The 18339-nt window shown below is 40.0% G+C and overlaps 1 protein-coding gene across 3 annotated transcripts in view; it reads left to right on the top strand.

The window, feature by feature from the left end:
* The window catches only part of LOC105217340 (zinc finger protein jing), a 262663-nt gene that overhangs the window by 241606 nt on the left and 2718 nt on the right, over positions 1-18339 (top strand). The window contains exons 1-2 of one of the 3 annotated variants that reach the window (XM_054233302.1): positions 13720-13857; positions 14113-18330. In XM_054233302.1, the coding sequence (XP_054089277.1) occupies positions 13832-13857; positions 14113-18330 (4244 nt within the window). In that variant the 5' untranslated portion in view covers positions 13720-13831. Of the gene's footprint in view, positions 1-13719; positions 14008-14112; positions 18331-18339 lie in introns of those variants that run through there. The other 2 variants (XM_011192285.3, XM_054233301.1) reach the window with 2 other exon arrangements.

Here is an 18339-nt window from a genome sequence, read left to right as displayed (position 1 = left end):
TCATTAACCAGCAGCAACCAACCCTCAGATATGGAAAGTATTGTCCGTGTAGCTGCTTAGTGAGCATCGCGAGTGAAATGCGCGAAAATTATCCCATTATTTGTTGTGCAGCGAGAGAGCGTACATACTTCAAATAACCGACGAGCGGTGTTGAGCATAATATCATTTTTTTTTGCTTTATCAAAGAGTCTGTACAAAAAATCAAAACAAAATTTGGTAGATATTTTTCGGAAATCTGGAGTTATTTTTAGGGTTATGTATTTCTAAAAATGTACTGGCTTCCCTATAGAAGACTCTTCCAATCCAAACTCTACAAAAATGCGCTTATTTTATATTGCAACATTCTTAAATCTTTCCACGAAGATGACTACGAGGTCAAAAATCAAAAATTTGAGATATTTTTCGAAGAATCTTTACTCAATATTTACTCAATGTTCTTTTCGGGATGTGAATATGCTTAATTCGCCCTTTTTTGGCATAGATCGCATGGGCCCTAGTTAAAATATGTGTTCGACGTATGCTCTCGTGCTCTCGTATCGCTCTTGAGATAACCAATGAAAACTTTCTTCTTACAGAACAACCTATGAGTCCGATCTTACTGTAAATATCGTTGTTATCATTCAATATGGATTTGTCATCTTTTAATTGAAAGATGAAACTGAAGAAATATTTTTTTTAATTTTCAATAGACTTTTACTTAGAAGCTTTTGGACCATTGACCTTTATCGACACAATATGACGATATTTTCCGAGTTGGGTAAATGGTACTCTAATATAATCGGCTATGGATGTAAATGCGATATTTTGGTACGTTTGGGTAGAAAGTGTAAGAAACTTAAAATGTATATATATATTTTAACAAGACCGAGATAATGATTTTTGCTCAAAGACCTGATTCAATTACTACTCACTCTACTACTCGTAATCTTAATGAAACTTTTCAGATACTAAAATCATTACTAAACCAATCTGTTAAATGCAGAACGCTCTCTCCTCCTTCACATTATGCACAAGGTGTCTACGTGACCGTAATCTGAGAGCAACGGTTCACAAAAAAAGAACCAAAGTTATGTTTTTATATGCACACTCACACAACAACAATGAACTCGCATAAGAACATATTTTGAAGAATTGGAGTCGAATTGGAGTTCGAAAATTCCATACATATTTTTATACCTCAATATATAGGGAGCGAACGGCAGAAGAAAGGCACTAAACAAAGCATAGAGCGAGTTGCACAAAATGAAATGATGATAAAAATGGATAAAAAGTGCATACACAAATTTCAAATAAACAAACACAAAACAGAATAGTAGCGAGTGGAGAGAGAGAGCGAGTAGAATTTGATATGAGTTTGAGCAGGCACAGGCACAGGAACAGCTGTGGAGCAGTTAGATGAGAGCGCTTTAAAGGCTAATGATAAAAACGAATATAATAATGATGATGATGATGTTGATTACGATGGCTATGCTGCCCATTGCGGATGATAGTGAGAGCTGTTGGCAGTGTTATTGTTGGTAACTTATTTTTGGTGTTGTTATTGTACTTTACATATAGTCAAGTATGTATGTATGTGTTAGGTACATGTGTTCGTGTATATGTAAGTGATAATGTTTACTTTGAGCACAGTGCGGCGAGTGTATGTGTGTGTGTTATAATACTTGCAACCGCGCCGGTAACATTGAAATGGGGCAGGTTCTTTTCAGATAGCGGTGTGTGATTGCTTGAAACTTTATTGGCTTTGAGTGACTATTAGGACTTGCTTTAGGACTTCATTGGTTAAAAAGCACCGTTAACACCTCAGGTAATGAGTTAGTAGCTTCCTAAGATCTGCTGCTTAGATGACCGCTGCTTCCCTCGAATAGTTTGGAGACCATACACATATACATAAATACACATACTTAGAATTAAAGCTTATCTCCGCTGAACCAAGTGTAGCTTTTGCTGTGCCTATATGATAAGAACCACTATTAAGTCCGTCTCCCCCTTCGTTGCTCCACATTGCCTTAACAGTATCTCCGAATTCTGCGGTTGCATGCATCGCAACATATGTACTGACATTACGTATGGAGTTTGCGCCGACTCTCTATTGCTCCCTCATTCAATTCGCGCGCTCTCCGCATACTCAATAGCCCTTCTTGGCTGGTGACGCTCAATATGTGGCTGCTATGTGCAGTGAGAACAAACAAACTCGGTGGTTCTCTGCAGCGTCGCCAAGTGCATGAGAGCGACTACGTCGACCCCATTAGCAGCGACCGCAGTGCCAGCGGCAGCAGCAGCAGCAGAGGCAGTGGCAGTGGCAGAACAATAGGAGAAAATTAGTTGGTTCGTTTGTTTGTGCGACAAAAAACTGGGAAATCATCCCGTTTCCCATACGGCTGGACGGACAAACATACGCGCGAACGGACTACGAATGCTTGGTTGGATGAATGGTTGATTCCCGTTTGAATGTGTCTCTACACGGCACACCGCACTCGCTGCACGACAACATACGTGCATGTGTTTGTTTGTATTTATGTGAATATGTATGTATGTTTGGGCCCTCGCCGCGCTTATAGGCATACGAAATGTTTTGCCTTGCTACGGCTTGCTGGCCTGCCTGCCTGCTGCAGTCGCACGCACTCACGTACCAGAGCTATAAGGCAATAAGGGCAAGGCAAGGCAAGGCAAGGCAAGTCAAGCAGACAGCCAGCCAAGAGCAGCAGCACAGCGCGAACGTGAACGTGGACGCGCCTCTATGCGACGCTACACACTCGACACTCAGCGCACAGGCTGGCTGGCTGTTTGACTCTTGGCAGCGCTGCGCTGCGCTGCAAGGCAACGCGGCACGACGCGACGCGTCGCGGCATAGCACAACAAAGCAACACACGGCTGGCTGTTTTACTGACTTTTCGTTTGTATGTGTGTGTGTGTATGTTTGGACGAGTATTTTGAGTGTGCGGATGAGAAGAAATGAAATTTTTGGGACTTGCACTGTCACTTGGCTGGATTCTATAAATCAGTCAGACATTTTCCCTAAAACGGTGCGGACGCTGGATTGAAATTTGAACGGAAAAACATTGTTGTATGTTAGTTGTTTGACGCTTTGGATATACACACACAAACAAACTGGCATACTAAACAACCGAAGAAGAGTGCAAGCATAAATGGTTGGTGTTCGTGAAGTGTTTAATGTTTAGCGTGTGCGTGTGTGTGTTTGTGTTTGTGCTTTTTTTTCTACCATTTATTATTATATTTTATATATGAAAGTGTTTAAATACATACATACATACATACATGTGTATAAATGTAGCCGTTGTGTTGGCTTTGGAGCACGTTTGTTTGTTAGACACTGTCGATTGATGCGCTACACGCATACATACAAACATACAAACGTACGTACAAACGCGTACGCGACCTGCACTTGGCGTTTCGCTTGCGCCTTTCTGCCTGTCGGCCGTGCTAGCTAGCTTACTGCCTTACTGCCTTGGCTGGCTGCCCATGGTATCCATCCGCTGCTGATCAAGCCGCCATCCAACTAGGCGGGCAATGCGGCAGCCGCCTTTAGGGCTCATACGTTCGGTTTCTGCCTCCGTCGGTCGGTCGAGAAGTCGTTGCTTGACGTTTGATTGTGTGTTGAATGTAGTGTTTTTTTCTCCAAATTGTAGTGACTTGAGGCGCGCACGCCCGCCCGCAATTTAGGTTCCCCCTCCCCTGCCGACACGGCTGCTATTCTGGCATATACTAACGTTTGCTGTCAAAAGTGCAAGAACGACAAAAAAACGGAGAAAAGTGTTCGAAAAAAAGAAAGACAAAGTTGGTTTTGTGGCTAAAACATTTTGTTGAAACAGAAACAAGTGAGTTTATTGTGAATATTTATGAGTGAAAAGAGTTGCATTAATTTAACCAAACCAGAAAGCAAAAAAGGATATTTGAATAAAATGAAAACTAGTTGTGAAATAAATAAAGAAGATGATAAGACCTCATGAAAAATATTATTCTCATAAAGTGATTAAATATGAATAAAAGTAAACTGTCATATATAAAATAAGAAACCTTAAAAAATAGAAAAAATAAATATTCGCCCCTATTCCCGTTGCCGTTATCGTTTTAAAACGACTTAAGAACGCCTATTTGGCATTCCTGTTGGCGTTAACGACATTTATCGAAAATAAATTGAGATTCCCCAATTTGAAACGACTATAGAAACGACATAGAAACAGTCGTTTTTTGTCGTTGCTATAATTGTGAGCGACATAGAAACGACGCGGTTGTTTGAAGGAATATTTGAAGTGAAGATGAAAATTCCAAATCGGAAACAGTTTGAAATTTTAATTTCTGAAATGGAAAAATATCCTGCATATGCCAAAGACTTTAGAAAAGGGATAAATCCTTTAAATTTCGATTTTTTGGGAGGGATATTTTTTTCTAAAAAAAAAAAACAAATCCATTCCACCGCCATCTCTTGTCGGAAATTGTTGGCATTAATAAAATTGCATTTTTATATCTAAGAATATATTTAAGATATGAAAGATCTTAAAATTCAAAACGATGAAAAAATAGTACTCCAACAAGAGGAGGAGTTAATAAACAGATACCCATGTCTCCTTTGGCTGGACCACTAGTTAGAGTAGTCGGATTAGCCAGAAGCAAGGAGCATGAGACGCTGGAAGTATAACATATTTTAGAAAAAAGTTTGGAGGACGCAGATGTCACCACTACTTCTTTCAAAAAATCAAATAAAGATGGAAGACTAACATTGTTGTACTTAAGTACAATAATTACAGTGATAACGTTGTTTAGAGTCAATATAGAATAGCATAAAATCCATTAAGGACTGCTTTAAAAATGTGTCTCGTTGCATAAGAAAGAAATTTTTATATGGGAAAAGAGCTCCTTAAAGTATACTATATAAAATATGTAGACAAATTTCGATTCTTTCGATTCTTTTCTTAGGCGTTACGATATACTTCAAGAATACCAATTTAGGAACGAAACGACGATAAGAACGACAACGACTTAGAAACGACTATTAAAACGACAACGACAACGGGAATAGGGCCGATTAAATATTAAAATTAAAAATTAAAAAATGTAGTATTCCGGAAAAATCACATAAAAACTTAACCGAAACATCCTAATGTGAGCGAAACTAAAAGCATTGTGCAGTAATTTGATAAAAAGCAGAAATATGGTTTAAAATCTCTTCAAACAAATACAACAAAATACGCTTAATAAGTGCCGAACTGTCAAAACAAGTTCAAATCTGAAAATTCTTGAGAATATATTGAAAGTATCTGCCATAAAGATCAAAAGTTCATAGAATCTTATTAGAATTTGAACTCTAATTTTATGAAATGGGAAGTCCGCACTAGATAGATATGAATTTTATGTGTGAATTTCACTGTGAAAGACTTTTTACTGCATACTGTGGTATCCTCCTTTTAAAAAAAGACATACGAGTGGATATTATTCTGATTTTGTCTTACAAAAATCTAATTCCTTTTCGGAGAAACCAGCTTTGAATGGTTTATGGGTTTTTTGCCGACGATTTCTTCATATTAGAAGTTCTCTTCTTGATTTAAATTATAAATCCAAATCGAAATAGTAGCGGAGGCATTTCTAAAAGTTAATTGCCTCTTAATTATGTGATTTAAAACCTTGATAATTTCACTTTATTAATATAAAAAAGCGTTTCAAATAATATCGCCTATAACATATTGGGCTTCATGGAATGAACATAATAACTATAAAAAAATCGGTTTATAACAATATCAGATGCTTTGCCACTCATACTCACCTTTATTTTACATTCAAAATCAACTTTGTTTCTTTTAAATTTTTTCTAATTATTTATTTTATAGAATAAATAATGGAATATAAACTTCTATATATAATTTCCTAGTCTATTTGACGCCGCAGTGTTGCCGACGGCTTAAATAAGAACATTTCTTCAAAGCTATTAAGGCATTCGATTTCAACGGAACATGTTCTCTTAAATAAATGTGGATTTTTTCGAATAATTTGAAGAAAAAATATTTATCATTTCTTTAAATTAATATCAGTTTTGCTTCTTAGTACCAAATTAAAGTTCTACTAACAGTAATAATAACAGCTACAATTCCGCTGTTTTTCCCATTAGCGTTGCAAGTTTAAGACAAACCATTTTGAGGCTAGTTCTCACAAGAAAATAATTTACGAATTTAATTTCCACTACTTAGTAATCTTAACATGCACCCAGTGCATAACGGTTGTGTGCGTTTCTGCATTTAACAGATGTGAATTAATTTACAAATCTGATTTTTTATGATGCTTGTTGTTGTAATGTATGAAAAAATGCTTACATACATATGCATGTAAACGCATAAAATCCGAGATGATTGTATAAAATTTCATGGTTAAACACACACACACGCTTTTATCTACATATGTATGTGTGTGAATGTTTGTTAATTTCTGAAAGCTCATAGAAGCAGCCACTGCTGAAACGTCAAAAAGCAAAAAGAATAATAACAATAATAAAAAGCTATAAAAAATACGCCATGCAATGGGAAAAGCAGGAAGAGGCCAAAAGCCATTGCAACGGCGCTGATGACTGACTAAATAATAAAAATAAAAAGAATAAAAAAATAAAAAATAAAATTACTAATACAAAAATATAGAAATGAAAAAGAAAAAAACGAGCCAAGAACATGAAAAGTGTAAACGAAAAAAGAGAACTAACTGAAAGCAGAAAAAACACATAAAATAAACATAGTGAATAACAACAAAAAAGCAGTGGAACTACCTACAAACACAACAACAACATATAAGATATTAGCCTGTGAATATGTAATCATACATATATACATTCATATACATATATGTGCGTGTGTCTGTATAGTTGGACATAGGGGAAGCAAGCGCGGTGGTGAGCGCAGCGCGAAGCCGTGTAGAACAGTAATAACAGAAGTTGTGGCAGCAAGCGCTCGTGCAGCAATGTGCAGCGCGGCGCGGCGCGGCGCACCATTCGCCACCACCATGCCCATGCTCAGTTGGTTAGTAGGTATGTGAATGGTAGCAGCAGGGCGGTGAGGTGGTTTGCGGTGCGCGGTTTCTATTTTGTTAAGCGTTCAATGCACTCGACGGCACGAATGACGACGACGACGACCACGACGATGATGACGATGACGGTGACGACGAACCCTGTTGCCTTGCCGCGCCACGCTCGGTTACACGAATGCCCGCAGCACTTCGGTCGGCCTGACAGTCGCGCGCACCGCATGCATTCGGCTCGGCTAAAGCTATAGGCGGAAGCAGGCGATGGCAGTGACGGCGCGGAACTTTAGCGGCCCAGGCCGAGACAACAGCAGCGCAGACACATTTGATTTGTTATTCTTCATTATTATTAGTGTGACGCTGTGGTTAGTGTGACGGCTGTGTTATTGCTGTTGCTGCTGTTGTTGTTGTTGTTGTTATTATCATTGTTATTGTTTTTTGTTGTTGTTGTTGCATTCTGATTATTATTATTAGTGAAATTAGTTTTTTTCGTAACACAGCACATGTGCATATGCTGTCTGCATCACATATGTCTACATGTATGCTTGTGTATTTGTTGTTGTGGATACATATGTATGTATGCCTACTCTCATGAACTTTTGTGGCAAATGCCACACTGTGTATCTGTGTGTGTGTGCTTAATTAACACAACACATCTGCAATAGTGTTCAAGTAAATTAATAAACAAATTCGGGAAGTTCGCTGTCACTGTAGACCGAAGACTGTGACCTTTGCATACATGTAAATATGTATGTGTGCGTTTGTATAAAATACTTTAAATACCTAGAGTGAGCGCCTTAAACTATGTAATCGAAATTGTATTTGTAAATTAACGGTATAATAGCAATTATATGCTACGCTTTTAATTGTTATACAGTGTGTGCGCTTTCAAACGCCTTGAAGTATGCTACATAATTCGTTTAAACGCTGAAATTGTTTGAATATTACATGAGAAAAACACTTGCTGTGGAATTAAGCTTAGAAAAATTCATAGTTTCTTCGATTCGAATGGCAATAGAGTTATTGATTGCAGATTTTTTAGAAAATATCTTATTTCTTTTATTATTTTCTGCTTTGTGTCAGTGCTATTATAAATGTTAGATTGGATTTGACTGCAACTAACGGTTAAAATATGTAATTCTAACTTCAATTATGCACTTCTTTCCACTTAAGAGCACATTAGCGGCCTAGTACTCATTAATATGTCTCTACTGTCTACCATAATAATAAATATTTTCATTAAAAAAGCAATTGACGAATATTTTTCTCTCATTTAATAAACATTACTAGTATAGCAATTGCTTGTAAACTTGAAAATATTAAAAAAGAATTAAAATTAGTAAAAATAAAATAAAAATCTAAATTATTAATAAAAACCAGCAAATTAAAACTTTATTGATTCACACTTTATGCATTAAACAATAATTGCACTCATGTATGCAAATGTGAGGCGCGCTTTTGGGGTGGCCACAAACTAAACTATATAATAAATACGCGACACTAAAAAGCAAATTTAAAAAATCATAAAAAAATTAAGAGCCAACAAAATGCCAATAAATATGTTAATAAAAGTCGAGTGCAAAAGAACTTAACGACTTCCGCTTCCGTCGGCCAATAGTCGGGCTTTGTTGTTCGTTTTATTTCTTTTTTTTTTTGTTATATTTTTTTTTACTACAGTGCCTACAAATAGCGCTCGTACTGCACCACAGTAGTGTCTACGTATGTATGTATGTATGGGTTTGTCCGTCGGCATGTAGGAGTACATGCGCCGGTTGCATAATTTATGCATCTTGATGCCATGTGTGCAACACGCTGCTGCCTAAAACAACAATAACAAGTACAACATGAGCAAGCAGCAAATTTAAATGCTAATAATAAGCAATAAAACGCAGCGCAGCAATAAATTACATGGCATTTCAAATTAATGCAAAGTTTTTTTAAATAAAATAAAATATAATAATGAAGAAAAATCGTATAAAGAAATAAACACAAATAAATAATGCAAAACATTAGAATTGTGTTATATTAAGTGTGCGTGGTGCGCAAATGGCGTGACAATGTGAGAAAATAGATATTAGCGCAGCTTTATGCGCCGGCTGATCGCGCGCTATAAAAATAAAATTATATTGTGTAGCGCGGTGTTAATGAAAAATGCAAAGCATAACTGTAATAACAACGTCAACGGCATGGCTAACAACCACAACAACAACAATAACAAATTAGTTCATTTATTATAGTACAATGGAAACAAAAAACGAAACGCTTCCCACGCAACGCGCACGCAATAACAACAAATAAAGTGTGTTTGTGTTAAATATAATGTATTTGATCGATTTTAAAGTGTTTTAAGTGCTTTAAATTACCGACAAAATGCAAAATAAACACGTTCAAAATTTTTAATTGTTTTTTTTTCATATTTTTTAGCATGTTTTCGGCGTAAAATTTTAAATTACCAGGGAAAAAGATTTACTGACTGTCAATTAAGAAAAGCAAAATAAACGCACAAAAAGCAAACGAAAAGGGAATAAGAAGATAAGCTAAAAACAAAAACGAATTTGATAAGTGTTAAATTATAAACAAAAATATGTGCAACAAAATTTAAATTGGAAAAGCCTTTGAGATTTTAATCTACTCGAACAAAAGGAGCTAAAGCCGCATGATAAAAAATCTGAGAGGTAAAATACTCACAAAGAGTCTTTAATATGAATACATGTGTATACAAGTACGAGTATATTGAAATGAAATATGATTGATATTATACCCCTGACAGACGGTGGCGTTAATTCGGATTAACTGCTTTAATCGGAGTTAATTCGAGAGTTATGTCAGTTAACTCTGTTTGCTAACTGCCATTTAATCCACAAAATTTTAGAGATTTAGTGGGAGTTTGTGGCATTTTCGTTTGCAACATTGTTGAACATGGCCGCTTTTAACCTATTGTGAATGACAGTATGCAATACTGACAGTTGTTTTTCAATTAAATGTAAACAAAAACTTACGTATGCAATGAAATAGCTAAATCGAAGTTCTAATAATAACGTATTTATGTATATTTTTCTTATTAATTAGTGATTTTGTACTAATTGTGCGGCTAACAACCGCAATATTTGCTTTCTATCCAATTTTATTTTACTAAAATGAAAATATTATTGCAAATCAGCTGTTAATGGAAGTTTATAACTCGCTTTGCTGCCGTCTGTCACCTACAAATTTGGAACTGATTAAAAGTGCAGTTAATCGGGGTTAACTCTGTCGTCTGTCTAGGCTATTGCATTATCAAGACATCGATACATACAATCGAAAATGAAATCAGTCGACTTTGGACCACAAGTCATACTATACTTGTATACTCAATATATATACATACATATATCCGACTAATGACTGTCAGCTCAGCTCGAGAGATAGATCTCACCGACTGCAGATAATCTCACTTAGACGACTACAACAGCACTTTGTGACACCCAAATACTCTTAACATTTAAAGAGGGATCAAAAGATCCTCGACTAAGCGCTAGGACTCTTATTACATAGTTCTTAAGGCTGCTTATGTCAATTCCAGTCAATTCACTAGGTCCACCGAAAGTGTGCCTACCGAGGTGTTTTAACCTTAGTCTAGCGAATGCTGGATATTGAAGGAAGAAATGCTTGCATAATTCCTCCTCTCCTTCTTCCAAACAGTTTTGGCAACTTGCATCTGGCATGATCCCTAATCTCACTGCATGTGTACCTATTGGACAATGTCCAGTAAGAACATCAATGATTGCGCCGAGATAAATCTTCCTGAGAGACTGTCACTTCAGCAGTGATTCCACAATCTTTTTAGGATTTTTTATGCAACAACTCCTACAAATATCGGGTATAAGATTTATAACCGCATTAGCTGTAGACCTTAAGCTCATTATTCTTGTAAATTCCATATTTTTATCTATTCATTCAAACTAATGTTCTTATTAATATATCAATTCGATTTTTGATCAAAATTCTGGTGCTCAAAATTCGACTTCGTGTCGGAGTTCCTTGAAAATATAATTGATTCGAATTTGATTTCTGGATTGTTATTATGAACACTTTTTACTGTTGACTGTCGATCACTCTAGAAAGTCGTTCAACAACTAATAGGTTTCTATGTGGAAAATATAAAAAAATTAATATTGATAAATAACATCATATGAATACATGTAATAAACGAAGTGCGCGGAAAATCCTTATGCAAGAATTATTTATAAAGAGACAACAAAAAAGAATATACCATATTTACTATAAACAAATCTGTTTACTTCTTCATTATCCTTGCTTTGTTTAGGAAATAGGTTAGTGTTAGGGCACCCTCGCATATTCAGGACATTCTGCATTACACTACTCGCTTTGCCACAATCGCACCGTTGGGTATGCGCTCACACACAGCGGAGAATACAATTCACCCTCTTCGCAGGCTTCACATGGATTATAAAGAAAAAAAAAAAACAAAAAAAGTTGAAGCCAACAGAGATGAAAATGTGCATTTAACCAAAAAGGTGCACACAAACAAACAAATGTGAATAAGTGTGTGATGGGACACAGAGAAAATTAAATAGGAGGAAAGATGAAAATGCTGAGGCAGCAAGTAAAAATTAGGAGGACAACAACAAGTCAACGTATTAATAGATATGTAGATAGATAAATACATAGATATGTATGTGTGTTTGTGTTAGTGTATTTGAGAGAATGTATGAGCTTGTATTTGCTGGCATATGCGAGCTACAAGAACGCAGCGAGGCGATAAACGATTTCAACTACAAGTACAACAACTGTAATAAAAAATAGATGTCGACAACAACAGTAACAACAGCATTAGTTGAGTATTTGAAAATGTTGTTGTTGTTGCGCTTTGATGCAGCGCCAAAGGCAATTGCTGTTAAACGTTCCACAACTCTACATACATATGTTGTTGTGCTTGTATGTATGTCCATATATGTTTGTAAGTTTGTGTGCCATGCTTTGGCATTTTTGTTAGCCGACGGCGTCCTAATCAACGTTGGCAGCTTGGGCTATGCACTATGCGCTTCAATCTAATTTGTGCAGCGCCGATTTAAATACCTGACAGCCAAACGGTCGCGACTCACACATAGCGGCCTTTGTCGGTCCCGCATTAGAAGTTGATACTTGGGATTTTTTTTTTAACTGATAGTAGTGAATCCCATCAACTACACCAAATACAAGCGCGTTATTCTAATACCACTTCTTCCCTTGGCATGAATAAAGCCGTTGTATTTTCGTTGTTGCCACGCTACGCTGCTTCTTCAATCCCAGTGACTTCGTGTGAAAATGTGTGCCTTTGCTGTGCCAGTAATTTTTTACTCATTTTTTCACACTACACTTTCTTAGTAGAAGTATCTACAAACACACATACAGATGTATGCTTATTTTTATCGTACTATTTTTCCATTGCTCTTCGTCTCATTTCTGTTGTATATGTAGCATACATATTTACATACATATGTATGCTATGCTCATGGGCCCAAGCGACCACCGTCACCATCCCCAACATGAACAGTGTCGTATGTTGCCATTCGTTAGACGGTTGGTTGCTTCGTTCCACGCTGTCGTGTGGCAGCTCATGCGCCCGTCGTCAACTCTCAGGTCGACGTTTATCGACCGTCGGCTAACGGCCAACAATAAGCGGCTCCACTTAACATGCTTTCTTATTTTGCTTATCACCAGTTTTGCTTTAGTTTTGGTTATTCATGCTTGGCTAACATAAAAACCGCTGCCACTACTGTTATACTTGCTATGAAACACGATAAGGTAGATGTTGCAATATCAATTTAAATCGCCTGCCTACAACATTCTCACAAGGACCTTCCCGTTTAAATACCAATGGCAAACTTGTGCTAGCAATGCGACTTGCATACCTTTATTTACATATGTAGATATGTTTAACGTATTTATTTTGTTTCTCCTTTCTCATTCTTTTCGAATTCCCGTTTTAATTTCATCCTTTCACACGCGCAATCTCCTTTACAAGCAGCTGCCTATACAAATTGGTCCTTCTCACGTCAACAGACTTTCTGTTATTAACATTGCGCTGCCAACGTCGCTGTTAACGTTATTTTTTATCCCACATCTATATTCGTTCTCTATTCGCCTGCACTACACTGTTTACGCTCAATTTTAGTCGAGTTTAGGATTCTCTCTTTCCACTAGTGTTAAAAATGTACATATGTACGAGTGTGCGTGCCAATTTCGGCCTTCCCCTCCCATTGTGGTGAGAGTTCGCAAAAATCTTTTTTATTTAGCGTAATCTCCTTAAAGATTTGAACCGACTTCACTTAAATGGCATTAAATTTAACCGGACTTGCCCTTTGCCAGCTCTGGAATATAATAATTCAGACATTCCCTAGGTCCACAAAATTTGTTTCGGACTGGTAAACTTGGTAGAACTTGGCATGATGTTTGAATAGCGTTAAAAGGCTTTAACCCTCGATCGCTTAGGCATATAATACAAGGAAGCAATATTTTCTTACGTAAAAATTGTATTTAGATGTTGTTTTTGTAACAGAGCTCTATTGCTTTTTTTCCTTTACATGTTCTTAACAATTATAAAACTTTATCTGTATTTTTGTTTTTATTTTATTAAAATGTCTATAAAAATAGAAATATATTTCCTCAAAAATAATTAAATTCATATAGAAATACTTCATGTATCTGCGGCATTATCGATTTCCGATAGCAATATGCCGCGCGGCATCTGTTGGTTGCTTATGTGTGTGCGCCATCTGCAGTTGAATGAATGTAAACGCGCTATCAGCTGTTTGTAAACACTCGCGGGCAAATGGCTTGGGGAAAAGCAATAAAAAAGTAAAAAACTGAATTTGTATAAAAGCGCGTTCGTTTAGCAAAACAAAAAGAAATTTGTTAATGAAAACAAATAGCAAATAAAATAGAAACAAAAGCAATAGGAAGCATGTCTTGATAGTTGCATGCTTCTCTGACCACCATGAGTGATAGGTGTGTGCAAGTGCTTAGTGAACGGGCGTAGTCAACCAGTATTTGTTATCGTATACATTTTTATAATACAAACTAATGTTTTGTGTGTTTTCGTTTTCGTTACAGTGGCGTCGTGATATCACTTAGCAGCACAGACTCCAGTACTGGTTGCAGCGAAGATGCTTCAGAGCCGGGATCACCATTTAGCCAGAACTCAATAACAGGTGACGAACAGCACAGCAATTCGCCCGCCAAGGCCAATAAACGCAGCTTGGAAAATCATAGAATCATGCCACCACAAACTACAATACTGGCTGGAGCGAATAACAATGCCAATAGCGCACAAACTGCAAGTAGTAGTTCGAATGGCGCAAACAGCGGAGCTAGCGGGTATTCACATACAGTTACAGGAACAAATAGCAATAACAGCAACAACACTGCCAAATTAAAACAAATTCAACAGCAACAACAACAAAAGAACAATAACACTGCCACTGTCCGTAATGGACTCCCTACTCTACAATGGCCGTGGAACACACCAACAGCAAGCAGTAGTACCGCACACACCACAAACACATCCGCATCTATGCAAAATAGTAAGAAACGTGGTGCCGTTAGTGCGACCACGGCCGACAATAGCTCAGGTAAAAAGGCACGAAGCACAGGTGCTGATAGTACAACAAATGGTGCAATCGCGGTTGCAACTGGCAACGTGTCCGGAGCCAGTGCTGCAAAAAGACTGAAAGCGGCGGCATTGGAAGAGTCGCAAACAAAAATCACTGGTTACTTTAAGTCACAAATGAAGTCTCAAATTCATCAAAATAACATAACAAAACGCAATATGGAATCTGTACTGATCGCAGCGTGTAGTTCATCGGGCGCGGGTATTAACACAACTTCGTTGACGATGAGTGCGCCAGCCACCACAGCATCGCTAAATAAATATTTCAACATTTTAGAACAATTGAAAGAAAATAGCCACAATAATAGCAGCGGCGCGAGCAGCAGTAGCAGCAGTAATGTTAACATGTCCAAGCCAACGCTAGTTGCTTCATCCTCATCAATAAATAGTAGTATAATTGCTGCGGCACCACCGACGCCGACCTCAATCGCACCAGCCTCTTCCACATATGTTACACCAGCGTCCGGAACGGGTGGCGTCCTCGCATTGACTTCCGCTACTGCAATGCCGTCAATGCCTGTGCCCGCTTTGAAGAAAATCGAACGTAGTAAGCCGACCAAAATTGCACAGGTCGCACCGAACTTACGGAAAACACCATCCGCTTCGGGTAACTACAGTGGTGCCACAGGCAAATCCCCAGCAAAGAAGCATGTCGCCATAGCGCCGAGAACGCCTGAAATGAAACAGCAACAATTGCAGCAGCAACAACAACAGGCGGCAGCGAAAGCAGAAGCAGCTGCAGCCAAACAGACAAGCGCAACGTCAGGCACACAACAGTCCCAAACTACAACGCAGGTGAATGCAAATCAGCCAGCAGTTCTCCTTACTGCGATACGTTTGCCTACGCAAACTACAACTGCCTCAACACCGACTGCACCCGCGCAACTGAAACAAACTGTTTCGCCACCGAAATTAGCGCCGGTTGCAACAGCCACTGCGACTACCACAACCGCCGCGCCTGCGACGGGGCAAACGCTTTATCAACTGCCCGCGGTCCAACTGCCGAATTTAGTACAATTGCCTCAGCTGTTGGCTGCCACCAATGGTGCTAATATAATGCAGTTGAACAACGTGGCCACGTCAGCGAAAAACGCTAATCCAACAGCGGCCGCCGCAGCAGCAACATCGGCGCAAGCAGCACAGGCTGCAGCCGCACAATATTTCCTCAACGGTACCGTCTTCAAATTGCAGCAATTCACCACGGCGACTACAACGACGGCAACGTCTGCTGTTGCTGCCGCTAGTGCCGCTGCAACTGCGAATCCATTTAACTTGATGACTGCCGCAGACCTGCAAGAAATACTCATTAAACAGCAGCAACAGCTACAACAACAACAGCAATTGCAATTGCAACAACAACAGAAGGCAGCTGCAGTAGCCGCAGCAGCAGCGGCATCAGCCACAGCACAGGCTACCAACACGAGTTTCCAAGAGATCTTCCAGCAGCAAATCGCCGCTGCTATTGCGGCAAATCAACAGCAACAACAACAGCAGCAGCAATTTCAACAGTTGCAACGTTTGGGAGCAGCAGCTGCACAACCGGTATTCATGGCCACTCCAGCCGGACTACTATTGAACGCCGCTTCACTGCCGGCCATGTTGGCACAAGCGGCGGCCGCTTTGGCCGTGAATAACAATCAGCAGCAGCAACAAAAACAAATGCAAATGCAGCAGCCTCATCCGCAGCAGTTGCCGGCACTCCAGCCGATCCAACCCAACGCACTGCCCGCGCTAAGTTCCATTTTCGCTAGTGCAGCACAGCAGCAACAACAACAACAACAGCCGCATTCCTCCCACGATCAGCATGCTGACTTCCAGCAGCAGCAGCAACAATTGTTAGCATTTTTGCAACAACAACAGCAGCAGCAGCCACAATTTATAACAACAAGTCAGCCACCACCGTTATCGGCAGTGAATTCGACTTCGCCGCAAACTGCAACTTCCGCGGCCACTTTAACGCCACTGCCAATAAATGCGTCTTCAGGCGCACCTCCTGCGAATAACGCAAACACTGCCAAATTGGCAATAGTAAAAGCGACTACTGCCTCCACTCAGCCGCAACAGTTTGCGGCGCTCAATTCGCAACCGCCGCCATTGGTGACCATTTCACACGGTAAAGCACGCGCTACGGCCATAGCACCGGCAACTGTCACCAGCGCACCGTCTAACAGCAATCCAGCGGTGAACAAGCCGGCCGCACTGGCTAAGCCATATCAGAAGCGCATGCCAAAGGTCGCACCAGCGCCTGTGTCGGTAGCGCCAGCACCGAGCAAACCCGCACTGGCGAGCGCCAAAGCGAAAATGTCCGCTGGCTGCAAAATCATTGCCACACCCACCACACCGCCGCCACTCGTGCCAGCGCTTAGCGGCAATAACAATAGTAGCGTTAGTACCATTGTCTCCTCACCCACCAGTCGTAGTGCGCCAGTGGCTAAGCAACTGCTACCAACTAGTGGACTGCCTACGCCAGCGCTCATAAGCATTGCACCGGCACCGGCGACGATAACAACAACAACCACTGCAGCAATCAGTGCAGCGGCAGTACCGAGTGCCATGAAAATAACTTCGCTGCCACCGCTTGCACCCAAACTAACACCGGTCGCAACGTCGTTGACAACAACAACTGTAACGTCAGCGCCAGCTACAACAAAAGCGATCGTTGCTGGCGCTGCCGTCACTGCAACACCAACAGCATCAACAACCACAACATCCACACCAGATCTCTTCGATTTAGTTAAGAATTCGAATGGCGCCATCACCATAACAACACCATCCGCTATTAGCAGCAGCAATAACAACAAATGTCACAACAACACTTTCAATAAGTGCGCATCGCTCCTGCCATCATTCTGCAACTCATCGATGTCCTCATATTCATCGGCATCATCGCCATCACTCTGCTCGTCAACGCACACCGTGTCCAGCGATGGCTTTTGTTCGAAGATCAAGGAGGAGCCAATGGACGAAGTGGCCAATGCGCCCTCCGCTAACACCTCGGACAGTGGCATCAAATCGGAGAGCTTCAACGCTTCTACGCATAGTCAAATGCTATCGGCAGACATTAAAGTCGAACTAATGGAGGACACTACTAAAATGTACCCCTCAGCCGGCACTAACAATTCGACAAGCATTGGCAACGGTATCACGCACACGAATGACTATTCGTCGTATTCCTTCAGCTCACACTCGAATTCTGTCTCCTCGGCAGCTGATCTGTCGCTAGAAGCATCCACCCCACCGTCTCTCTCTTCACTGTCCGCCTCCTGTTCCTCCGCACCTTCGCCGGTACCTTCATCATCGGTGGGTGCATCGCCGCGCAATTCCCCGCCTCCATTGCCGCCAACACAACCATGCGAATCGAATTCAGCGTCCCTCAGCTCGGAATCATCCGCATCGTGTGTAACGGCTGCCACTGGCAGGGATATGCTCAGCGAAATGGTTACATCGTCATGCATATCATCCAATCTCGCATCGGAAATGTCAAATTCGGCTGATGGCTCAGCCACACATGGCAAGTCATTGACGTCCGGCCTCGAGGATATTGAGAAAGATGTCAGTGCGGATGAGGAGAGTAGCGAAAAGCGTGACTTACCCACCCCTGAGTCCGGTATTGGTGGCAGTTTGACGGCCAGTGAAAGCAGCGAATCCATCGTTAGCACAATGTAAGTTGC

The sequence above is a fragment of the Zeugodacus cucurbitae genome, chromosome 6 (genome assembly GCF_028554725.1).
Source record: "Zeugodacus cucurbitae isolate PBARC_wt_2022May chromosome 6, idZeuCucr1.2, whole genome shotgun sequence".
Taxonomy (NCBI): Eukaryota; Metazoa; Arthropoda; class Insecta; order Diptera; family Tephritidae; genus Zeugodacus; species Zeugodacus cucurbitae.
The sequence above is the reverse complement of the archived record's forward strand: the minus strand, read 5'-3'. Positions and strand labels throughout refer to the sequence as shown.